Genomic DNA, 25,418 nt, shown 5'->3' with positions numbered 1-25,418 from the left:
AGGGGTGTAAATGGGCTAGGCCGGCTACAGGGGCCTATGACCTAGACTATATTAGGCCAGGCTTGGCCTATTATAAGTAGTAAAATAGAATAGGCCTAGGTTTTTAAAAAAACCTATATAGAAAACAGGCCATAGGCTTTTTTTTGTACATGTCGGGCCTAGAAGCCTACAGCCGGCCTATATCATATTATTTATTTAAAATATAATAAATAAAATTATTATTTAATAATTTTGAATAAAATAATATTATTTTAGTTATTCATTTAATTGTTGAATGTTTAATAAGCTTAAACAGGCTAACAACCTTAGGTCAAGGCTTTTATTTTTTGAATATAGATCAGGCCAGACTTGTAATATGAAGCCTACACAGGCTAATAGGCCATGCCATACCCAATGTTTTTGTACACAGACTTGGCCTATTTAAGTCAAAGCCTAGCCTAGCCCATTTACACCCTAGTCATAGTTGAATGTTTTTCTGAATACAAATTCATGTTCCTCGTTTACAAATTGGAAAAAATGTTTGTCATTTTAAATGACATAACACTCTGTCCTTTTAAGAAAGACAGACACAATTTTTTTTATTTAAATTTTAAATTAAAAAAAATCTCTCACTTTCTCCCTCCCATGATTTTTATTTTTCTGTGTCTATCTCCCTCCTAAAATGACATAACTTATATCATTTAAAATGACAAAACACTGAATCCTTACAAATTACTCTTAAAAGAAAAAAGAAAAGAAAAGAAAAATTCGAAACGCAACGCGTTACGCATTACCTGAAGGAAAGTTCGACTCTGGTCACATTCCGCAGAAGAACATTCTCTTCTCTGACTCGCCATCTCCCAACTTATTCCCAGCCCCAAACGCTTTCGCTTTCCACACACACAAACCATCAACGTTTCTCCTTCTTCCTCCTTTTCCCGTTCAGATCCTTACCCACCCACCCCAAAAAAAAAAAAAAAATAAAAAAATCTTTAGGGTTTCCAAAATCCCAAATAAAATTCGATCCCAAAATTCCCCTATCTGTTCACCTTATATATAATCTTGTCGCAGCTGTAGGGTTTACGTTGAGGTCGCAATTCTAAATATCCCTCTCGATTCGTCTATGCTATTGTTGATAGCCAGAAGAAGAAGAACATGTATAGCAATTTCAAAGAGCAAGCGATAGAGTACGTGAAGCAAGCTGTACAAGAAGATAATGCCGGAAACTACGCGAAGGCGTTCCCTTTGTACATGAACGCTTTGGAGTATTTCAAAACGCATCTCAAGTACGAGAAGAACCCTAAGATCAAGGAAGCTATAACCCAGAAATTCACCGAGTATCTGCGTCGGGCCGAGGAGATCCGGGCCGTACTTGATGACGGTGGGCCTGGCCCGGCATCCAACGGGGATGCTGCGGTCGCCACGCGGCCCAAGACGAAGCCCAAGGATGGTGATGGTGGAGACGGAGAGGATCCTGAGCAGGCGAAGCTTCGTGCTGGGCTGAACTCGGCGATCATAAGGGAGAAACCGAATGTGAAGTGGAACGACGTCGCTGGGTTGGAAAGCGCGAAGCAGGCGTTGCAGGAGGCGGTTATTTTGCCTGTGAAGTTCCCTCAGTTCTTCACTGGTGAGTTTTTCTTTTGTTGCTGAATTGGGTTTGGAATTGGATAGTTGCTAATTTGATAATGTCATAGCTGCTGTGGATGATGCTTTTGATAACTGATAGAAAATAGTGTTCAAGATTGGAAGAGATTTGAGAAAGAATTGGAGTTTTATTGATGTGGCCTCTCTCTTAAGATCAGAATTGAATCTTGTAGGTAGAGGTGGTAGAAGAATTACAACGAATTGAATTTTGTATGTTGTTACTACTACATTAGCATAATTCTAACGTGCTCTAAATGCATGCAAGGAGAATAAGGAAGAATTTAACGAGTGCTATTTGATTGGGACATTCTTTTGTGCTCTAAATAAGCTTAGTTGGATGTTGCATGTGTCTATGTTGTAGGAGCTGGATATGATATAGTTTGTTTAATCTTCTGTTTTCTCTTGTGGTTTGTTTATTGTTTAATATGTTTGGCACTGTCTGTTTCAGGTAAAAGACGACCTTGGAGAGCTTTTTTGTTGTACGGACCACCTGGAACCGGTAAATCATATTTGGCCAAGGCTGTTGCAACAGAAGCTGATTCTACATTTTTCAGGTAAATTTATTCTATTATTTAAACTGTGTAATAAACTAAGTTTGTTTGATGAAAGTGCATATGGATGATTTTATATCTACAGCATCATCATGATTATTATTAATTTTTTTTTTCACTAAAGTTAGATATCAGCATGATGGGGAGCGGGCCTGAAAATGTACACTAGAAGGGACAAAAGGAAGGAATGGTTAGATAGTTAGGGTAGTTAAGCATGTTGGGTTTGAGCGGGAAAGAGCAGTTCTATGCAGGTAGTTAAATAGGAGTAGAAGAGAACAGAGGGAATTAGTTAAATGTTCAGATTTGTTAGTTTGGAAAAACAGAATAGTGGCTCAGTTGTCAGGGTAACACTTGGAATATAATTTTGTGCTTTGTTCTTTGCTTGTAATTCAATTCTTTTTTTCTTGATCTCTTTTTTCTGTGTTTCTCATCTCTCTGAAAACCTAGAAACCATCTCTGGGTTTGTGACTATTGGTCTGACCAGTAGGAAGAAATGGAGAATTCAGTAGTGTTCTTGAATAAGGTGATCGACGAAGATGGATTCCAGCCTCATTTGTGGGATTCCAGCGTTTCTAAGCTTAAGCATATGCTGAACTGTTTGATGAAGATGCTGGAACTCATTTCTGAGGAGGAAAGAGCGGTGTGATCTTTTGAGAACACGGGAAATATTAAAAGGATGGGAGAGATCAAGCACATGCTGAGTAAGTGGATAGAAAGTGGGGGTTGTTCTCGAGGATGAGGAGATGAACGAACAATTCTTTGGGGAAATGTGTTGCAGCATGCAACCAAGAAGGTGGACGTGAACTGGAATGGTAGTGAGTCTGAGCATGGCAGTGACACTAGTGTTGTTAAAACGTCGTTTCCAAATGTAGAAACGTCCGTTTCTATGTTTTTGGTGGTCCAAAAACATGTTGGAACGATGGTAGGAATGGAATTTGTGTAGAAACGGTTCAAACGCCGAGTTGACTTGGTAAACTCGTTGAGTTTATGAGTTGACTCAGTACTGAAAAAAAATGTTTTTATCGCGTTGTAGCTCCAACCTACGAAGAGAAGAAAAATCGAATCACAAAAACAAAGAGTTCGTAAATCTGAGAATAAAGAAGTGTGGGTGAGACTGACATGAGGGATTGGGCATTGGGAGGAATGGTGGCGAAGAGTTCGAAAATCTGAAACACCTGTGCCAGCGTGAGGTGAGTGATGGTATTCAAATTGAAAAAATGTTTACTTCTTCACGTGTGGTGTGGCCAGAAATTGCAAGAGGCAACACTTATTCTTTTTTTTTTTATCGCACTAGGCCTATAACCGGTTACAACTTATCCAAGCCCATCCATTTAATTTTTGGCTAAAAAAGTGATTATGAAATTTTTCTAATTTTGAATCGTAAATTAGTCTTCTGAAAATAACTATACCACCACATTAATTTTTATTAAATTTTCATGATTAAATTAAATTTTTAAAAGAATTTAAAATATCATCATGTTCTTTTTCTATAGAAGAGTAAGGTGACAACATACAAATTTGTGATGACTTATGTATTGGTGTGTTTTGGTTTTATATATGTTTGATATTTTTTTTTTGGTGTAAAGAACCTTGGGATACACCACCCCAAAAGCTAGCTCAAAGGGTAGGAGTGCCCAAGACCTTATAAACTCCACATTAGTTGCACATACAACCAATTTGGGACTATATATCTCAACACGCCCCCTCACACGAGAGCCCATTGGGCTTGAAGAGTGGACAATGCAACAGGCCCAACCTACCTGTGCTAAGAAACGCCACAAGAGAAAGTGGGGGCGTCGAGGCTCTGATACCATGTAAAGAACCTTGGGATACACCACCCCAAAAGCTAGCTCAAAAGGTGGGAGTGCCCAAGGCCTTATAAACTCCACATTAGTTGGCTCATACAACCAATGTGGGACTATATATATCAACACGCCCCCTCACACAAGAGCCCATTGGGCATGAAGAGTGGATGATGCAACAGGCCCAGCCTACCTGTGCTAAGAAACTCCACAAGAGAAAGTGGGGGGCTGCGAGGCTCTGATACCATGTAAAAGAACCTTGGGATACACCACCCTAAAAGCTAGCTCTAAGGGTGGGAGTGCCCAAGGCCTTATAAACTCCACATTAGTTGGCTCATACAACCAATGTGGGACTATATATCTCAACAAAACTACCTGTCCCCACACTCCACAACAAAATGGAGTCGCTGAACGTAAAAATAGACATCTAGTTGAAACTGCACGTACCCTTCTCATTCATATGAACGTCCCACTCCGTTTTTGGGCAGATGCTATTATCACCTCATGTTTCCTTATCAACCGCATGCCCTCTTCTGTGCTAAATAATGATGTTTCCCACAATATTTTGTTTTCCGGAGCACCTTCTTACCCTCTGCCTTTACATATTTTTGGTTGTACTTCTTACCTTCTTACCCTCTGCCTTTACATATTTTTGGTTGTACTTGTTTTGTTCATGATCTTACTCCAGGTAAAGACAAGTTGAAATCCAAGGCCTTCAAATGTATTTTCCTTGGGTATACACGTCTTCAAAAAGGGTATCGTTGCTATTCTCCTGATCTCAAGCGTTATATCGTTTCTGCTGATGTCACTTTCCTTGATCAGCAGCCTTTTCACTCTACTCCGTCTCAAGTGTCACAGGTTGATCAGGTCCTTCCTGTTCCTTTTCTTGACTTGTCTTTACCAGCTGCAGGTGACCCTATTCTAGAGGAGCAACCCATTACCTCCATACCTGCAGATCGTCCTCTCCTCACATACCAGCGTCGTCAGCCTGCACCTCCTCCGACTTTGCCTCTTGATGACTCATCGCCCTTCCCGTCAGCTCTTCTCCTCCGGATCCTCCATCAGAGACTCCTCCCATTGCCCTTCGGAAAGGTATTCGATCCACTCGAAATCCTCATCTCCTTTATTCTTTCTTGAGTTATGACAGACTTTCTTCACAACATTTTACTTTTGTTTCTAGTCTCTCTTCTGTTTCCATCCCTAAAACCACAGGTGAAGCACTATCTCATCCAGGGTGGCACCAGGCGATGCTTGATGAAATGCAGGCACTTCACTCCAATGGCACTTGGGGTCTTGTTCGTGCTCCTCCCGGGAAATCTGTTGTTGGTTGTCGATGGGTGTTCGCAGTTAAAGTTGGTCCTGATGGCACTGTTGATCGCCTTAAAGCTCGCTTAGTGGCCAAGGGATACACACAGATCTTTGGTCTTGATTATGGGGATACCTTTTTCTCCTGTTGCTAAGATGGCTTCTGTTCGCCTGTTTCTTGCCCTTGCCGCCATTCATCACTGGCCATTTCTCCAACTTGATATTAAGAATGCTTTTCTACATGGTGACTTGCAGGAGGAAGTTTATATGGAGCAACCATCAGGTTTTGTTGCTCAGGGGGAGAGTTCTGGAATGGTATGTAAACTTCGGAAATCTTTATATGGCCTGAAGCAATCTCCTCGGGCCTGGTTTAGCCGCTTTAGTTCAGTTGTTGAATCCTTTGGCTTAATCAGAAGCAAAGCTGATCATTCTGTCTTCTACCGGCATAGCTCTTCTGGCCAGTGCATTTATCTCCTGGTCTATGTTGATGACATTATCATTACAGGCAGCGATCAGACCGGGATTGATCAGTTGAAAGAGCATTTATTCAATCAATTTCAGACCAAAGATCTTGGTAGACTTCGATATTTCTTGGGGATCGAAGTTGCACAGTCTAGGCGGGGCATTTCTATCTGTCAGAGGAAGTATGCACTGGATATCCTAGATGAGACTGACATGTTAGGCTGTAAACCCATTGATACACCTATGGACCCCAATGTTAAGCTATTACCAGGACAGGGGGAGCCACTGCCAGATCCTAGTCGCTACCGCCGACTAGTTGGAAAATTGAATTATCTTACTGTGACAAGGCCAGATATCTCCTTCGCAGTGAGTGTTGCAAGTCAATTTCTTGATTCTCCCTGTGACTCCCAACTGCATTATTCTCCGATATATTAAAAAGGCGCCAGGAAGAGGTTTATTATACACAAATAAAGGGAGTTCAGAGATCTCTAGTTATTCAAATGCTGACTGGGCAGGTTCTCCTTCAGATAGACGATCCACCTCAGGGTATTGTGTTCTCTTCGGAGGAAATTTGATATCTTGGAAGAGTAAGAAGCAAACTGTGGTCGCCAGATCCAGTGCGGAGGGAGAATATCGGGCAATGGCAAATGCAACCTGTGAGCTCATCTGGCTGAGACAATTGCTTAAGGAACTCCATCTCTGTGAACAACGGCCTATGAAGCTCATTTGTGACAATCAAACCGCTTTGCATATATCCTCTAACCCAGTCTTTCATGAGAGGACCAAGCATATAGAAATTGACTGTCATTTTGTTAGAGAAAAGATCCAGTCAGCGGAGATCGAGACAACATTTGTCAATTCCAATGATCAACTTGCGGATGTATTCACTAAAGCTCTTAGAGGTCCCCGAATAGATCATATTTGTAACAAGCTGGGAGCTTTTGATATATACGCACCAGCTTGAGGGGGAGTGTTAGAAATAATATTAGTCTATTATTATTAGATTAGTCTAGATTGTGGGCTTAGCCCATTAGGTCTTTTAGTCTCTATAAATAGAGAGCCTTCTTGTACAGTTATACACACTTGAATATACAATAATATTCAGATTCAAAATGCGGGTGCCGCGGCCGTTTGGGACGGGTCTTGGACAGAAACGGTCGCCGGCGTGAGGGGAGCCTGATCGCGTGGTTTCTCGCCGGAAAGGTGGCCAGAACAGTGATGAACAGTGACGGAACAGTGTTTCTGGCGCGTGTGCACTGTTCCGGCCACCTTTTCTGGCCGAACCAAGGCAGACAGGCTCGCCTCTGCCTCCTCCTTCCAGATCCGGTGTCCGTTCGTTGTGGGTCTCTTCCGTTCGGGGGTTTCCAGTGCAAAAGTTGCTACTTTGTTGCCTTTTCGCGTGACTTTTACCGTTTTTTTTTTTTTTTTTGGTCGTCTGATTGCTGTTTCTGATGGAAGGAACCAGTAAACATCCTTCCGGCATCATTTCAAGTGGTATTCCATCTATCACAACTCTGAAATTGACCGGATCTGCCACTTACAAGACCTGGTCTACCTCCGTTAAGATCTGGTTTACCGGTCAGGGCCATGACAAACATCTCACCACTAAGACGACTGATATTTCCAAAGATCAGACGTCTGAATGGGAGAAAGTTGATGCTCAGCTCCTCAGTATTCTTTGGCAATCCATTGATTCATCTCTTATCAATATTTTCATTCCCTTTGAGACCTGCTATGATGTGTGGACGGAAGCCAAAAACCTCTACACCAATGATATTCAGCAACTTTATTCCATTGTCTCCCAGATGATGGATTTGCGCAAATCACCCGAAGCTCGTATGGAAGTTTATGTTGATAAGATTCGTTCTTTGATGCATGAATTTTTGGCTATGTTACCTCATGCTGCGGATGCTACAGTGTACAGGACACAAGTGGAGCGTCTCTTTACGGTTGTGACTCTCTCTGGTCTCCCTGACGGATTAGAAAGTGTTCGTGAGAACATTCTAACCAGTACTGAGATTCCCAGCATATCCCAGACCTTTCAGCGCCTTCTGAATCTTCAAGATAAGGTGGCCCCCGCACACGTGCCAGCTATTGACTCTATTGCCCTCTTGTCTGATTCTGCTGCCTGTAATGATAATGTCATCAACATAGACCAGGAGATAAATGCACTGGCCAGAAGAGCTATGCCGGTAGAAGACAGAATGATCGGCTTTGCTTCTGATTAAGCCAAAGGATTCAACAACTGAACTAAAGCGGCTAAACCAGGCCCGAGGAGATTGCTTCAGGCCATATAAAGATTTCCGAAGTTTACATACCATTCCAGAACTCTCCCCCTGAGCAACAAAACCTGGTGGTTGCTCCATATAAACTTCCTCCTGCAAGTCACCATGTAGAAAAGCATTCTTAATATCAAGTTGGAGAAGGGGCCAGTGATGAATGGCGGCAAGGGCAAGAAACAGGCGAACAGAAGCCATCATAGCAACAGGAGAAAAGGTATCCCCATAATCAAGACCAAAGATCTGTGTGTATCCCTTGGCCACTAAGCGAGCTTTAAGGCGATCAACAGTGCCATCAGGACCAACTTTAACTGCGAACACCCATCGACAACCAACAACAGATTTCCCGGGAGGAGAACGAACAAGACCCCAAGTGCCATTGGAGTGAAGTGCCTGCATTTCATCAAGCATCGCCTGGCGCCACCCTGGATGAGATAGTGCTTCACCTGTGGTTTTAGGGATGAAAACAGAAGAGAGACTAGAAACAAAAGTAAAATGTTGTGAAGAAAGTCTGTCATAACTCAAGATAGAATAAAGGGGATGAGGATTTCGAGTGGATCGAATACCTTTCCGAAGGGCAATGGGAGGAGTCTCTGATGGAGGATCCGGAGGAGAAGAGCCGACGGGATAGGGCGATGAGTCATCAAGAGGCAAAGTCGGAGGAGGTGCAGGCTGACGACGCTGGTATGTGAACAGTGTTTTCCGGTCAAATCATGAAGGAGGATGACGATCTGAGATCGAAAAAGGGTCTAACAATGTTCGGAGGGTTGAAAAAGGTTGCCGGTATGATGCACGACCGTAACAGGGTTTGCCGGTATGATGCACGACGGTAAAAAGGGTTTGCCGGTATGATGCACGGCAGTAAATAAGAAAGGAAAAGATATATATGCGGAAGCAGAGCCCTCGGATCCAGAGCTCTGATACCAAGTTGAATCTGAATATTATTGTATATTCAAGTGTGTATAACTGTACAAGAAGGCTCTCTATTTATAGAGACTAAAAGACCTAATGGGCTAAGCCCACAATCTAGACTAATCTAATAATAATAGACTAATATTATTTCTAACACTCCCCCTCAAGCTGGTGCGTATATATCAAAAGCTCCCAGCTTGTTACAAATATGATCTATTCGGGGACCTCTAAGAGCTTTAGTGAATACATCCGCAAGTTGATCATTGGAATTGACAAATGTTGTCTCGATCTCCGCTGACTGGATCTTTTCTCTAACAAAATGACAGTCAATTTCTATATGCTTGGTCCTCTCATGAAAGACTGGGTTAGAGGATATATGCAAAGCGGCTTGATTGTCACAAATGAGCTTCATAGGCCGTTGTTCACAGAGATGGAGTTCCTTAAGCAATTGTCTCAGCCAGATGAGCTCACAGGTTGCATTTGCCATTGCCCGATATTCTCCCTCCGCACTGGATCTGGCGACCGCAGTTTGCTTCTTACTCTTCCAAGAGATCAAATTTCCTCCGAAGAGAACACAATACCCTGAGGTGGATCGTCTATCTGAAGGAGAACCTGCCCAGTCAGCATCTGAATAACTAGAGATCTCTGAACTCCCTTTATTTGTGTATAATAAACCTTTTCCTGGCGCCTTTTTAATATATCAGAGAATTCTAACAACTGCATCCCAATGGGAGTCACAGGGAGAATCAAGAAATTGACTTGCAACACTCACTGCGAAGGAGATATCTGGCCTTGTCACAGTAAGATAATTAAATTTTCCAACTAGTCGGCGGTAGCGACTAGGATCTGGCAGTGGCTCCCCCTGTCCTGGTAATAGCTTAACATTGGGGTCCATAGGTGTATCAATGGGTTTACAGCCTAACATGCCAGTCTCATCTAGGATATCCAGTGCATACTTCCTCTGACAGATGGAAATGCCCCGCCTAGACTGTGCAACTTCGATCCCCAAGAAATATCGAAGTCTGCCAAGATCTTTGGTCTGAAATTGATTGAATAAATGCTCCATTTTGTTGTGGACTCCATTTTAGCACAGAAGAGGGCATGCGGTTGATAAGGAAACATGAGGTGATAATAGCATCTGCCCAAAAACGGAGTGGGACGTTCATATGAATGAGAAGGGTACGTGCAGTTTCAACTAGATGTCTATTTTTACGTTCAGCGACTCCATTTTGTTGTGGAGTGTGGGGACAGGTAGTCTGGTGTATCGTCCCATGTGTATCTAGAAATTTAGAAAATTCAAGAGACACATACTCTTTTGCATTATCACTGCGCAAGATTTGAATAGAAGCACCAAATTGAGTTTTTATTTCTGCACAAAACTTTTGATAAATTGAAAATAACTCAGAACGATTTTTCATTAAATAAACCCAAGTGCAACGGGAGAAATCATCAATAAAGGTTACAAAATACTTAAAACCCAAAACTGACATAGTCCGACTCGGACCCCAAATATCAGAATGAACAATAGAAAAGGGAGCAGCAACTCTCTTATTGACTATACTAGCAAAGGAAGAGCGAGTATGCTTTCCCTGCTGACAAGACTGACAATTCAAATACTTAAGACCTGACAAAAAAGGAACCATATGCTGAAGCTTCGAGAGACTTGGATGACCCAGACGGCTATGGAGAAGCTCAGGAGACTCTGTGAGAGAGCATGCAACTGGAGCAGAGGATGCATGCAGATAGTAGAGACCTCGTGACTCACTGCCCGCTCCAATCGTCTTCCCCGTACCCGGATCCTGCATAGAAAAAGACTGTTTAGAAAAGGTGATAGAGCAAGAAAGAGAATGGGTCAATTGACTAATAGAAATTAAATTAAAAGGAATGCCAGGGATGTAATAAACAGAGGTTAAAGTCAAGAAGGGAGTTGGTTTGGCTTGCCCAATGCCACGAGCAGGAGCCTTGGTGCCATCAGCAAGAGTAACAGAGGGAAGATTATTAGAAAAGGTAAGGGAAGTAAAGAGATCCTTATTACCACAAAGATGATCAGTAGCACCTGAGTCTATTATCCAGGGTCCAAGAGATGATTGAGAAAAACAAGCAACATGATTACCAGTATCTGGAGCAGGTGGCTGAGAAGAACTCTTTTGGAGAAGGGCCTCATAGTCTGCAGCGGAAATAGTCACTGATCCGGTAGAGGGCGGCACAACATCTGTTTGAGCAAAGTTCATATGTGGTGGCTTCAAGTGAGGGTACTTTCTGTAGCAACGTTCTTCAATGTGGCCCAGATTTTGGCAATAATTACACCGAGGCCTTTGTCCTCGGCCACCCTGTCCATATGACGTCGTCTGTCTGCGCCCGCCTGGGCCATATGATGTCATGGGCCCGCGACTGCCTTGTCCACGACCACGACCGCGTCCACCATTGTTCCAATTACCACGAGAGATTAAAGCAGCAGAATCAGACAAGAGGGCAGTAGAGTCAGTAGCTGGCACGTGTGCGGGGGCCACCTTATCTTGAAGATTCAGAAGGCGCTGAAAGGTCTGGGATATGCTGGGAATCTCAGTACTGGTTATTATGTTCTCACGAACACTTTCTAATCCGTCAGGGAGACCAGAGAGAGTCACAACCGTAAAGAGACGCTCCACTTGCGTCCTGTACACTGTAGCATCCGCAGCATGAGGTAACATAGCCAAAAATTCCTGCATCAAAGAACGAATCTTACCAACATAAACTTCCATACGAGCTTCGGGTGATTTGCGCAAATCCATCATCTGGGAGACAATGGAATAAAGTTGCTGAATATCATTGGTGTAGAGGTTTTTGGCTTCCGTCCACACATCTTAGCAGGTCTCAAAGGGAATGAAAATATTGATAAGAGATGAATCAATGGATTGCCAAAGAATACTGAGGAGCTGAGCATCAACTTTCTCCCATTCAGACGTCTGATCTTTGGAAATATCAGTCGTCTTAGTGGTGAGATGTTTGTCATGGCCCTGACCGGTAAACCAGGTCTTGTAAGTGGCAGATCCGGTCAATTTCAGAGTTGTGATAGATGGAATAGCACTTGAAATGATGCCGGAAGGATGTTTACTGGTTCCTTCCATCAGAAACAGCAATCAGACGACCAAAAAAAAAAAACCGGTAAAAGTCACGCAAAAAGGCAACAAAGTAGCAACTTTTGCACTGGAAACCCCCGAACGGAAGAGCCCACAACGAACGGACACCAGATCTGGAATGAGGAGGCAGAGGCGAGCCTGTCTGCCTTGGTTCGGCCGGAAAAGTGGCTGGAACAGTGCACACGCGCCAGTGAGAGGTGGCGCGTGAGGGCCACGCGCAGACTGCTGTGGTGGCGCGTGGGGGCGCGTGCCGCGGCCGTTTGGGACGGGTCTTGGACAGAAACGGTCGCCGGCGTGAGGGGAGCCTGATCGCGTGGTTTCTCGCCGGAATGGTGGCCGGAACAGTGATGAACAGTGACGGAACAGTGTTTCTGGCGATGTGAACAATGTTTTCCGGTCAAATAATGAAGGAGGATGACGATCTGAGATCGAAAAAGGGTCTAACAATGTTCGGAGGGTTGAAAAAGGTTGCCGGTATGATGCACGGCCGTAACAGGGTTTGCCGGTATGATGCATGGCGGTAAAAGGGTTTGCCGGTATGATGCACGACAGTAAATAAGAAAGGAAAGGATATATATGCGGAAGCAGAGCCCTCGGATCGAAAGCTCTGATACCATGTAAAGAACCTTGGGATACACCACCCCAAAAGCTAGCTTAAAGGGTAGGAGTGCCCAAGACCTTATAAACTCTATATTAGTTGCACATACAACCAATGTGGGACTATATATCTCAACATTTGGTATGTAGTAAACTCTTACGTTTCTTTTACGATTTTACGTTTCTGCTCACTCCTACCGTTTCTATGTAGACTCTATGTTTTAACAACATTGAGTGACACAACGCATTCTTGGGAATAAAAGATTGAATTGCCCAATTTTGATAGCATTGCTAGGCTGGAAAACTCTAAGGTTCACCAGGTGAAGTAAGAGAAGATTCAAGAAGAGTCAGATTCAAAACCAAAACCAGATGCAGAGATAGAATGCGAGCATGACCTAGTGGTAGAGACACTTGAGTCCGACAACATGATAGAGATGATTGAGGCAAAAGACAATGTTATGATGGAGATGATTGAGGCAAAAGACAACGTGGAGATGTATCAATTTTTCATGGTTTCATAAATATAGTTCTGGTTGAGATGACAATGCATCAGAAGAAACGGAAATCTCCAGTGAAACCAATGGATCCAGATTTGTCAATGGAGGTGTTTGGGGACATCGATGGCATTGGGGCCTTGGAATTTGAACTTGCTGGCCGAGCGTCTATCGCTGAATTTGGATTGGTGTACTGATGACATGATAGTGGAGCAGAGGCTGAAGAAGTTTATCACAGCAACCATGGAGATGCGAGTTATACGAAGTCCACCAACGTCCCCACTTTCACTGGAGTCGAGCTCACCTGCAGTGTGCAATGGAATGTTCGCAGCTGAGCTGCCATGGGTGGGTGCTAGAGAGGTACGTAGTAGAGTAGACGATTTGGTTCAAGCAAAGGAGAAAGGAGGGAGGGCAGAATTGGAATTTGCATACTGGGTCTGATTTTTTACCTGAAGGGCTATGCCCAAATTCATCTTAGTAAATGTCTTCATGAAGGAGGGTAAATGAAAATTTTGCTTCCCATCACCAAGGTTCCATGCCTTTGAGGCAGCGCTCAAAGCTGGTTGCTAGATATTATAGGCCCTATTAGTACTCAAGCAAACTGGTTCTGTTACCTTTCAGCTGCAACCCCCAAAGAAGGCTCAAATTCATCCAATATTTCACATCTCTTGGCCGAAGATGGCAGCAAGGAGTCATCATGCGGAAGCTGTATTTCCAGCAGACTTGGATGTGGGTTTTCGATACGAACCTTAGGAGAGCCTCACCCTAAAAGCTAGTTCATGAGGTAGGAGAGCTCAAAGTCTATATAGATCCCACACTAGACCCTTATGTTTCCGATATGGGACTCAAGTCTCATACCTTGCAATTAGATCGTAACATTCCATCATGCTTCGCACCTCGGCGCCCAGGCAGGCTTCGCTTTGCACTAGTCTTTTACTAGCCCTGGGCGAACACTGCAATATCAGCGTCACCATCCGCGCTGCTTGATTGCAACCAGGAGACATAGTGAAAGGCTTTGATACCAATTGAGACGAACCTTTGGAGAGCCTCACCCCAAAAGTTAGCTCATGAGGTAGGACTTAGGAGAGCCCCAAGTCCATATAAACCCCACACCACATCCTCCCGTTTCCGATGTGGGACTCAAGTCCCATACCTTGCAATTAGATCATAAAGTTTCTGTTATGGACCAACCAAAAAATCAAAAGAGCACACAATGAATTCTGGAAATGAAATGCGATTCTGATATATTTATATATCTGAGGTCTAAAATACAGTATAGAAGTAGTAATAGATTCAGAGACAATTACACCTCCAACCGCTCATCATCACTAGAATCAGATTACAAGTTCTGGAAAAAAGAAAAGAAACGAAATACAAAAAGGAAACGAAAGTGTGGAGCAATTGGAGAGGCTTCACTCTCTTCCAAGGTTAAGCAGACAGTTAGGTATGTTGGGGTTTGAGCAGGAAAGAACAATTAGTTCTATTCTCAATAGTTAAATAGGAGAAGAAGTGTAAGAGGGAGTTAGTCAGATATTCAGATTTGTTAGTTTGGATTTTGAAAGACAAAGCAGCGGCTCAATTGTAAATGGAAACCCTTGGAAGGGAATCCTCTAATCCTCTCCTTTGTTCTTTTCTTGTAATTCAATTATATTTTTTTTTGAATTTCTTTTCTCTGTTTTTCTTATCTCTGCAAGAATTGGTGTTCTACCCCTGTCAAGATCTCAATATGTCTATTGTGAATCCTAACCCTCTTTATTCCTATATGATTGATCAAGATATACAAGAATTTAAACATGCAATTCGAGGGAAACACAAACAATGAGAGACAATTTATTAATAAAAAGAATTAAATCAAACAAGGATTCGGATCCATGTCCCTAACTACAAAAGAAAATTAGCCAGACGTAGCTGGATTAAACAAAACAAAGAAGTAAAAAAGAATAGATGAAGTCATGAAGTTGAAAGAAGAAGAAGATGATCTTCCAGAGTTACTTCAATCTTCAAGTCTCTTTGTCTTCTCCTCTCTGAAACTCTCCAATTTCCAGCTCCTTTATCTCCTTACGTTCAACCCTTCAAAAGTCCCTCACTGATTTCCTTATCTTTGCTTTTATATCCCTTAAGTGATTTCCTTCAAATCCCCATCAAATCTTCTCAGATTCTATTTACAAAAGTGTCACGTGCCTCTGGCGCTAGTGGCGCGGTTCTGGCACTGCTAGCGCCGCTAAACAGAAGCTTATTTGTACTCTGGCGCTGATAGTGCTATTCCCGCGCTAGTGACATGGAAGATTCGAAGTTCTGGCGCTTCTAGCGCCATTCTCGCGTGGAAATGGAGGCTTTTTGAAGTTATTGGTGCTGGTAGCTCCACCCTGGCGCTATGAGTGCTGTGAAACATAAGATAATTGTATCTTTGGCGCTTCCAGCGCCTAGTTGGCACTGCAGGTGCAGCTGGACAGAAGCTCTCCTTCTTTTGCTCTTGTAGTTTAATCTCTTTTCAGTGTAAATTTTCCTACAAACACGAGATTTTTAATGAGAGTAAGTCTGAGAGTGGATTAGCAATCTTTATCACAATTATATGTCTTTTGAATCAATTTAAATCAAATCCATGCTTATTTTGGCCTTTAAAACATAGTATGCTGGAAGCATACCAATCTCTCTCTGGAAACTTAGAAGCTGTCTCTAGGTTTGTAACATATTCACAATGTGTCTGGGATTTATTGCCTAAATTCACTTTGTGGTTTGAGTTACAACTTACAATTATAAAGGTTGATGAGTGAAAATTGTCTACATGAGTTATTAGATTATGTGTTTGTGTTTGAGAAATGCTAGGTTTCTTTTGCTTTTAGGATCCATTTTTTCTTCCTATCCCTTTCTCTCGCTTTGCCCAGGTTTTTGTCTTTTGATGAAAATTTTGCCCTCATACAACATCATGTTTTCTTCCCTTTTTCTCTCCCTATCATCTTGAAAGGTGACAGGTTCGAATCCCGAAAAAACCCTCTTTGCAAATATGCAAGGGGTAAGACTACGTATAAGGATTGCCTTCATCTCACCCTTGCTAGTTGTGGTTTAATGAGTAATTTTTTCTCTCCTCTCTCCGCTATCAGTCCATCCATGGAGAATCATTGTATTTTCTTCCAATTTTCATCTCCCTCAACTTCCCCTATCCAAGCAAAAGGTTAGGTGTATAAGTTTTTACTCTGGTATTTTGTTATATGTATGATTGTAATTTACTTTCCTGCATGCAATTTTTATGTATATTGTTAATTATAATCATTCTGCAGGAATTTTTTTATGTAATCTTTGTTTTAAAAATGGTCTTCTATATTCCTACGAATGTAGGTCCATAGTTGGACATGCTTTTTTCCAGCATATTTTTAACTTTCGAATTCTTCAGTATTTCTTCATCAGACCTGGTTTCAAAGTGGATGGGTGAAAGTGAAAAGCTGGTTTCAAATCTTTTCCAAATGGCTCGTGAAAGTGCACCATCTATCATATTTATTGATGAAATAGATTCTCTATGTGGTCAGCGTGGAGAAGGCAATGAGAGTGAAGCTTCAAGACGAATTAAAACTGAACTTCTGGTGCAAATGCAGGTAATACATTTATGGTGCCGTGGTGGGGATATGTTAATAATAGTAATTGGTTTTAGTGGACATTTAAATTGCTTTATCCTGAACAAGTAAAGAGGTCTGAGTCGCAGTTTATGTAGCTTCAATTATTATAAATATAAATAGGACCAATGTATTAGTATTTTATCACATCATTACATACCATATAAATTTAAGAATATTATTTAGAGTTTTTATTCTCTATCTCCCCCTTTTCTGACCTAAACACTATAATTCCATCAATTCTCATCCTTGATTTTTCTTGTGCTGCAAAATTCTTTTAGTATTCTACCATTGTGCATATTTCCTTATATCTATATCCATTATCTTTTATTCTTGATTTTCTTTTTGGATTTGTTTGTTTCCCGAGTCTTTGAAATCCTAGATAAGTATGTCCTTAGAAATTGTGATTCTTGACATAAATAACTCAATCTTCAAATGGTGTAAGCATTTGCAGTTGTTACATTTTTATTTTGGTGTCCATAATCACTTAACTTGATTAGCCAAGGCAAGACTTGATTATTGTATTATTCTATTTTTTAGAATGTCCAAATTTGTAAAGTAGCTTGATTGGTAGATTTTAGTCATCCAGAATGTTGCACACAGTTTCTGATTAACGATTTTATCTTCAATTTAGTTATTCTAGAAGTAATCTTGTCTTATTTTGCTTCTTTCTCTTAAGCCGAACATGAATAGCATTTTTTTTTTCAAAAAAAGAAAATTCTGTCCCTTGGGTCCCTCTCTCCCAAGAAAAAACTTCATCGCCAAATGCATGTTGTTTGATCTTAGTGGATCAGAGGTTGATGTTGGATCTTGGATTGATGGTGTCTATGGAAGAAACGACTGCAAGGAGCAGGAGACCACTGTGCACGATGGGGTGACAGAGAGCCCGAGGGAGTGGTATGTGTGCATAGTGACATCACAGAAACAAGTGTTTTAGATGCATACTTGTGAGGTGAAACTCCCCTTTTATAGAGGGTTTCTCACCTAGAGGTGGTTTGGGCTGGACCGCGCGTCCAATTGCGAAGGGCCTATTATATTGATCCATAACACATGTTATTGTCGAAATATGTCTGGCATATCAGTTATTATTTACTGGTATCATTCATTTTGACATTCTTTATTGAACAAATTTTCTAAACAGTAATTACTATTATCATGGATCCTTATTTTACTAAATCAGAAGAGTCAAGGTTTCTAACAGCTTTGATTTCAGTTCTTTTTTTTTTTTTCGTCTGTATTTCCAATCATGATGTAGTTTATCCACTTTATATTGTAGGGTGTAGGAACCAATGATCAGAAAGTTCTCGTTCTTGCAGCAACAAATACTCCGTATGCTCTAGACCAGGTAAGAAAAAAATAGTTCTATTTTTTGGTTCTCATATTGAGTCAACGAGATACTGTTTTGATTAATCAACTTGTAAGTTGTAACTGCAGGCAATAAGGCGGCGATTCGATAAGCGTATATACATTCCACTGCCAGATGTGAAGGCTCGCCAACACATGTTCAAGGCAAGGGCATTTTACATGATTATGTTTAGTGAAGGATGAGTCTTATTGGGTTATGGGAACCTAGCAAACGGTCTTACCATGTATTTTTCTTTCTTGATAAATTACACAGGTGCATCTAGGAGATACTCCCCATAACTTGACTGAAAGTGATTTTGAACACTTGGCTCGCAAGACAGAGGGGTTTTCAGGTTCAGATATATCAGTCTGTGTAAGTTTGACTTCTATCTGAAATAAATGCTTGCAATTATCATTTTATTTAGAATAGTTTCAAGTTAAGGTATTTGGACCTCTTCTATAGGTGAAAGATGTTTTATTTGAACCTGTTCGCAAAACCCAAGATGCCATGTTTTTCTTTAAAAATCCTGAGGGTATGTGGATCCCATGTGGACCAAAGCAACAGAGTGCAGTACAAATCACAATGCAGGAGCTTGCTACGAAAGGACTTGCTTCTGAGGTATTTAAGAATCAAGATACTGCATATTTTGATGACAGTAGGATGACAGAACTTTTTCTGAATGATAATTGGAGGATAAGAGTTTTTATGCTTTTGTTTGCTATGCAGATCCTTCCTCCTCCTATATCGAGAACAGATTTTGACAAGGTACTTGCTAGACAAAGACCTACAGTAAGCAAATCTGACCTTGACGTTCATGAGAGATTCACGAAGGAGTTCGGAGAGGAAGGTTAATTCCGATGGAATTTGACTTCAAGGATCCACACTGGTTTAAATATATTATGATTTGTAATTTACTTAGCTATTGAATCAAGTGAAATGCATCTTTTTTATTCTAGTTTTGGGGATGTGAAATCCCCTCCCTCTTGTACGGAAGTGGATACTCATTTTACTTCTCCTAAATTGTGTATAACAGAATCTGAAATGATCAGTGAAATAAATTGTATGTGATGCTGGTTGCATGTGATGGTCTTCATTTTGAAAATGGGTTTCACAAATTTTAAAACAGTCACAGATTTGAGTGTTTTTCAGTTTCTTTCAGCTGCTATACTTCACCAAGTTACTGCCGTAAGAGAAACTAATCTCATTATTAAAGATGCCGATTAGGATATTCATTAAATGATAAAATCTGGTTTGAACAGGTTGTTTAACCAAATGTGATTAGATTAGTTTGTTATTCAAATTATTCCTAAGAATGCATATAAATTATCCGAAGTTTGATTTATATCTGTGAAGAAATTCTTTGAAAGGTCAAAATTTATTAGGTACGAGAACAGAGAAGAGCAGGAACTGCTGGATAACGACAGAGTAAGAATACATGAATATTAATAAAAAAAAAGTTAGTATCTCTTTTGCCACCTTTGTTTGACGGTAGGACGGCATTCTGAGGCCAGTGAAGACGTAAAGAAGTGACATGTAGTTGCTTTCTAGTTAATAGAGATAAGGGAGACATGCTCGAATGCCAGAGAAGATCATCAACTTAGTTAAAGATTTAAAGTGAAATTACATATTGTCTATCAAAAGGGAAAGCTGTTAATCAAAAGTAAAAGGTTTGACCAGTTGTGCCAATTTTCATTGGCTCTGCCATTCTTGGTATGCAGGTATAAAGTGTTCTAAGCAGCACCAGCAATTTTGTACTGACGTGTCTGTCTGCATAAAGAATCGAAGGATTAAGCATTTTAGCTACTCTAACTTGTAGAAATGTACTATAGCTTTTATTTTATTTTATTTCTTTCCTTTTTTAATCTGAAATGTACTATAGCTTTTGGTTTGTAAGCATATGCAATTTGTTTTCGTCCATAACACACTTTGAGTTCGGACAAGGGGAAGACCAATCCTTTGAATTTTTAAATATTGTAAACCCGTATCCATTCCCAATGTTATAGTTGTGAATGATATAAATATGAATCCAATAATTGCTGTTTATAATTCGTCCAAATGCTGCTAGTTTATTAAATGGGAAAAACTACTCTTACGTAACATGTAGTTTATCTCCTATAGACCCATCGAAAACCGTGACATTTTTTTTTTTTAGATAGTGGATCTCATCACATGTGTCTCTATAACATAAGATAGCATCTCTCATGTAACATGAGATTAGATAAACCCTTATTAAATATATATTTATCTTGGGTTTGTTTTTTCTAAAGTTATTTTAGATAACTTTATCTAATGTTCACCGAAACGACGTCGTTTTGGGGCGGAAATCATGGTATTTTTGTAATTTTAATTTATTTCAGGGTTATAATAGTCTTTATCATTCTAATTTTTTTATTTTTCAACCCCAAAACGACGTTGTTTCAATGAACATTAGACAAAGTTATCTAAAGTAACATTTGATATTTTTTTCCCATTTATCTTACCTCCTTTTTTAAATTTTATTTTACTTTTCATAGAATCCCAAATGGACACTAAGTTATAAGCAGAAACATATAAAGCCGGCAACTGATTTTTTAATGTTATATATGACATATAAGTTAGTTTGTTTTGGCCATAAAATGAGCGAATCACCTACCATAAAAGAATCAGCATTTCCTAATCTGCTTTGTGTCCTCGACTTTTGGCATATCATGGGGTTTTCCAAAATTTTAAGTTTCACCCTTCTCTTGTTTATTGGATATACTGTGGTGAATGGATCCACCCCAAAGGTAATCAGTGCTATGAGTGGAGATATTGGTCATGTCTAATCCTTGCTAAACTCATTTGATGCATGCTGTCTACGTGAGCTGCATGCATCTACAGCTTATGAGCTATATCACTTTATTGTTTGTTTTCTTCTGGCCTTAAACCAATACAATACTAGCTAGTAGCACTTAACTACTAGCATAAAACTAAACTAACTTTGTGATTTGCCTTGACACAGCATTATATAGTTTACATGGGAGAGCATTCACACCCCAGTTCAGAATCAGTAATAGCAGCAAACCATGATATGCTAGCTTCAGTCACTGGAAGGCATGGCACTCAATTTAAGACAAAATCTTGGAAATAATTATAACTACCAGTGTTCTTTTAAGCTTGATTTATATGTCTGAACATTTCTAAACGGAATAATATAGGCTAAAATGTACAAATTCTTTTCATTTTTCAGTCTCAGTGAAGCAAAGGCAGCAACAGTACACCACTATAGTAAAAGCTTTCGAGGCTTCTCGGCCATGGTTACACCAGAGCAAGCTAATCAACTTGCAGGTATTGTATTCCAGTGTTATATCTTTCTGTGTTTTTCCTTCCACTATATTGGACAAGGAAGCACTTTCAATAAGAGATGGAAGACTAATTCAGTATTTTTTGTTCGGGGCAGGTTATATTTACAAACTTTTTTGTTTACAAATTCTTACAAACTACACTATATTCTCTCGGGAGAATACAAACTTTTATAAATTACACTATGTTCTCCCGGGAGAATACAGTCTAAATTGTAAAAAAATTTAAAAAAATTTGTAAACGGATTGTGTCCCTTTTTATTCCGATGGATGTTTTGATTTATGTTTCAGAATATGACTCGGTTGTGTCTGTTTTTGAGAGCAAAATGAATCAGCTCCACACAACACATTCTTGGGATTTTCTTGGATTAGACTCTGTCTACAAGAGCAACCATATAACACTGGACTGCGCATCTGATGTCATTGTTGGTGTCATTGACTCTGGTAATTACTTTCTTTGACACTTTCTCTTTTTTCTTTCCTTTGGATTACAATAACTTAACATTGGTTTTCAGGGGTGTGGCCGGAATCCGAAAGCTTCACTGATTATGGATTAGGTCCTGTGCCCGAGAAATTCAAGGGAGAGTGTGTTACTGGTAAAAATTTCACACTAGCCAATTGCAACAAGTAAGAACACATTTTGTAATTCAATACTCGACACCACATTGAGTTTATGGGTCTTTTTAACTTATATATTCATTGTTTAATCCATTCCTAACCAACATAAAACTTTACTAGTCACACTCGAATTCCCACGTAGACATGTTATCATTTATATGAAAACTTAGCACATAGCCAACCATGTCATCTCATATGAGGTTTGGATATTTCAGGAAAATTATTGGTGCCCGGTTCTATTCAAAAGGGTTGGAGGCAGAACTTGGTGGTCCTCTGGAAGATGTTGTTAACCAGATTTTCTTCCGGTCAGCTCGAGATAGTGATGGACATGGAAGCCACACTGCTTCCACTATTGCAGGATCCATTGTTGCTAATGCAAGTTTATTTGGTATAGCCAAAGGAACTGCAAGAGGTGGTGTCCCAAGTGCTAGACTAGCAATCTACAAGGCTTGTTGGTTTGGGTTTTGCAATGATGCTGATATTTTTTCTGCCATGGATGATGCCATTCATGATGGGGTTGACATACTATCTCTTTCTTTTGGCCCTAATCCTCCTCAGCCAAGTTACTTCAAGGATGCAGTCACTGTTGGATCATTCCATGCATTCCAAAAGGGTATTCTTGTTTCTGCTTCAGCTGGAAACTCGGTTTTTCCTAGTACTGCATGCAATGTTGCTCCTTGGATCCTCACTGTTGCTGCTAGCACCATAGACAGGGAATTCAGTTCAAATATCTACCTTGGTAATTCAAAGGTTTTAAAGGTGAAGTCAAAATAACAAACCATATCTAAATTATAACCCAAATAAAAAAATAGTACATTTCAGTATCAGTATATTAAGACGGGTTTATGTGCCTTCAGGGTTCTTCTTTGAATCCAATAAAAATGGAGCATTCTTATGGTTTGATATATGGAAGTGCCGCTGCAGCTGCAGGAGTTCCAGCAACAAATGCAAGGTATCTTATGCATTAGATGGCAAAGCACAAACTTTATTGTTGATTCCTGTTTCAGATTCTACATAACTTTTTGCTTCTTGGTGTCTACTCTTTAAGCTAAATTAAACAAAACTCTTCATATTTTCTGTAGCATGTATAAGGAAAATTTAGGATAAAGAAATCCCATCCCTTTTCCTTTGTCACAATCTAGTGGGAAAATGAGACAATATTTGTTGTAAGATCTAAAACTTTTTTCTTTTAGAAGATATACAAAACTAGACTCCCTATCTGCCATATCATTAAACCCTTAGCAAAAACTTTTTTGGACATTTAGAATCACATGTGTTGTTTGATTTCAAAAAGAAAAAAAATCCGAAATCCCCATATTTCTCATAATTGTGTTTTGTGTCATATGGTAATGTAATTACTTTGAATTCCCATATTCTGCACAAATGTATGGGAACCATTTGAGGGTGATGATTGAACCCAAGACAACTGGAGTGCCATGATTCAATTTTTTTTCTTAATCCCAATTATTTGATTTCTTTTGTTACCAGCTTCTGCAAGAACAATACTCTAGATCCTGCCTTAATCAAGGATAAAATTGTGATCTGTACAATTGACGAAATCAGGGATAACAGACCAGAGAAGTCCATAATAGTAAAGCAAGGTGGGGGTGTTGGAATGATACTTATTGATCATAATGCCAAAGATATTGGTTTTCAGTTTGTCATCCCTAGCACTCTCATTGGTCAGGATGCCGTAGAAGAGCTTCAAGCATATATAAAGACAGAGAAGTGAGTTTACACTATTTAGCATATATAAGTAGTCACACTTTGTTGTCAAAAGATTGGTCGGTGAAACATTGTTGCTAATGCTTTTTTATTGTGTCAGGAATCCCATTGCTAGAATCTACCCAACAATAACTGTTGTTGGTACAAAACCTGCACCAGAAGTGGCAGCTTTTTCTTCCATGGGGCCAAATATAATAACACCAGATATTATTAAGGCAAGTTAACACAGTTGACAATGTTTAAACCTGCATGCACTGCAGAAACTTTACATTGGCATAAAACAATAAAGAGGATATAATGTTGAACTTTGATGCTATGCTTATAAATGCTGAATAGTGTATCTCATCCAACTATGCAGCCTGACATCACAGCACCTGGAGTGAATATTTTGGCAGCATGGTCTCCATTGGCAGCTGAAGCCACAGTTGAACAACAATCTGTCAACTACAACATCATTTCAGGAACATCAATGGCTTGTCCACACATATCTGCTGTTGCAGCAATTATAAAATCTTACCACCCCTCATGGAGTCCTGCAGCCATAATGTCTGCAATAATGACAACAGGTAAGTTGTTTGTGCTATAGAAGTCCCTGGCAACAACCAAAACCATGAGAATTGATGTTTTGTAATTGTCAGGAATTAATAATGCCTTTGTTATGATGTTACAGCAACAGTTATGGATAACACACATGGCCTCATAGGAAGAGATCCAAATGGAACTGAAACCACACCTTTTGACTATGGATCTGGACATGTTAACCCTGTTGCATCACTAAATCCTGGATTAGTATATGATTTTAATTCCCAAGATGTTCTCAATTTTCTCTGCAGCAATGAGGCAAGCCCAGCACAACTTAAAAACCTCACTGGGGAATTTACTCAATGTCAGAAATCTCCTACAGCTTCCTACAACTTCAATTATCCATCAATTGGTGTGTCCAATTTGAATGGAAGTTTATCTGTATATCGTACAGTTACTTACTATGGTTTAGAACCAACAGTATATTATGCAAGTGTTGAAAATCCATCTGGTGTAAATGTTAAAGTTACACCATCAGAGCTTAAGTTCTGGAAAACAGGAGAGAAGATAACTTTCAGGATTGATTTCAACCCTTTCAAGAATAGCAATGGAAACTTTGTGTTTGGTGCCTTGACATGGAACAATGGCATTCAAAGGGTTAGGAGTCCTATTGGTCTCATTGTACTATCTACTTAGCATTGCTGCTTCTTTGCCTGGATTATTATTATTGGGTTTATTACACCTAAAGAAAATGTATTTATATAACTATTTTTTCTGAAAAAATAAATCAATAGATATCATTGAGGATTTCTATGTAACCAATTCTCCCTTAGCAAGAGTGAATCTTTATACATCACAACATACTCACCAGTATTATCTGCACATATTCTCCGAGTCATGGCAAAATAAAATTTCTTGTGTACTATTGAGTGTTAATGTAAATGGTACTACTCATTGTGTTGTTTATGTAAGGTTAAACTTTGTCAAAGTCGAAAACACTTTCCATACATATACAACTGCGATTTAAAAAATTACACCTGAATTTTTTTATTTTTTTTTTAATCCGTACCTATAACACAAAAAACGAGGCACTTTTATTGGATTGTCGCACCCAATCAACGGTGCGACAGTAGTAA

At 40.0% G+C, this 25,418-nt stretch overlaps 2 protein-coding genes across 2 annotated transcripts; both read left to right on the top strand.

Annotated features, from left to right (window-relative positions):
• Positions 1–790: 790 nt before the first annotated feature.
• Positions 791–19,193, top strand: LOC133316357 (protein SUPPRESSOR OF K(+) TRANSPORT GROWTH DEFECT 1). Its single transcript, XM_061518090.1, has 8 exons — positions 791–1,606; positions 2,072–2,177; positions 16,536–16,734; positions 18,029–18,097; positions 18,187–18,261; positions 18,371–18,469; positions 18,560–18,715; positions 18,824–19,193. Exons 1-8 carry the CDS (start codon positions 1,135–1,137, stop codon positions 18,947–18,949), a joined length of 1,302 nt encoding a protein of 433 aa, XP_061374074.1. The 5' UTR covers positions 791–1,134; the 3' UTR covers positions 18,950–19,193.
• A 1,591-nt stretch (positions 19,194–20,784) lies between these two features.
• Positions 20,785–24,978, top strand: LOC133316352 (subtilisin-like serine-protease S). Its single transcript, XM_061518080.1, has 11 exons — positions 20,785–20,862; positions 21,078–21,169; positions 21,306–21,403; positions 21,709–21,861; positions 21,933–22,044; positions 22,251–22,794; positions 22,893–22,987; positions 23,524–23,763; positions 23,861–23,975; positions 24,119–24,326; positions 24,431–24,978. The coding sequence occupies exons 1-11, from the start codon at positions 20,785–20,787 to the stop codon at positions 24,976–24,978; spliced, it is 2,283 nt and encodes a 760-aa protein (XP_061374064.1).
• The last annotated feature ends 440 nt before the right edge of the window (positions 24,979–25,418 follow it).

Source organism: Gastrolobium bilobum, unplaced genomic scaffold (genome assembly GCF_033153095.1).
Source record: "Gastrolobium bilobum isolate Gb01-03AN ecotype WA unplaced genomic scaffold, APGP_CSIRO_Gbil_v1 utg682, whole genome shotgun sequence".
NCBI lineage: Eukaryota > Viridiplantae > Streptophyta > Magnoliopsida > Fabales > Fabaceae > Gastrolobium > Gastrolobium bilobum.
The sequence above is the reverse complement of the archived record's forward strand: the minus strand, read 5'-3'. Positions and strand labels throughout refer to the sequence as shown.

Coding starts and splice junctions, on each gene's coding strand:
- LOC133316357 (XM_061518090.1), top strand. CDS start 1,135: ATGTATAGCAATTTCAAAGAGCAAGCGATAGAGTACGTGAAGCAAGCT. Junction 18,262..18,370: donor CTCGCCAACACATGTTCAAG/GCAAGGGCATTT, acceptor TAAATTACACAG/GTGCATCTAGGAGATACTCC. Junction 18,470..18,559: donor GTTCAGATATATCAGTCTGT/GTAAGTTTGACT, acceptor CCTCTTCTATAG/GTGAAAGATGTTTTATTTGA.
- LOC133316352 (XM_061518080.1), top strand. CDS start 20,785: ATGGGGTTTTCCAAAATTTTAAGTTTCACCCTTCTCTTGTTTATTGGA. Junction 22,045..22,250: donor ACACTAGCCAATTGCAACAA/GTAAGAACACAT, acceptor TGGATATTTCAG/GAAAATTATTGGTGCCCGGT. Junction 24,327..24,430: donor GTCTGCAATAATGACAACAG/GTAAGTTGTTTG, acceptor ATGATGTTACAG/CAACAGTTATGGATAACACA.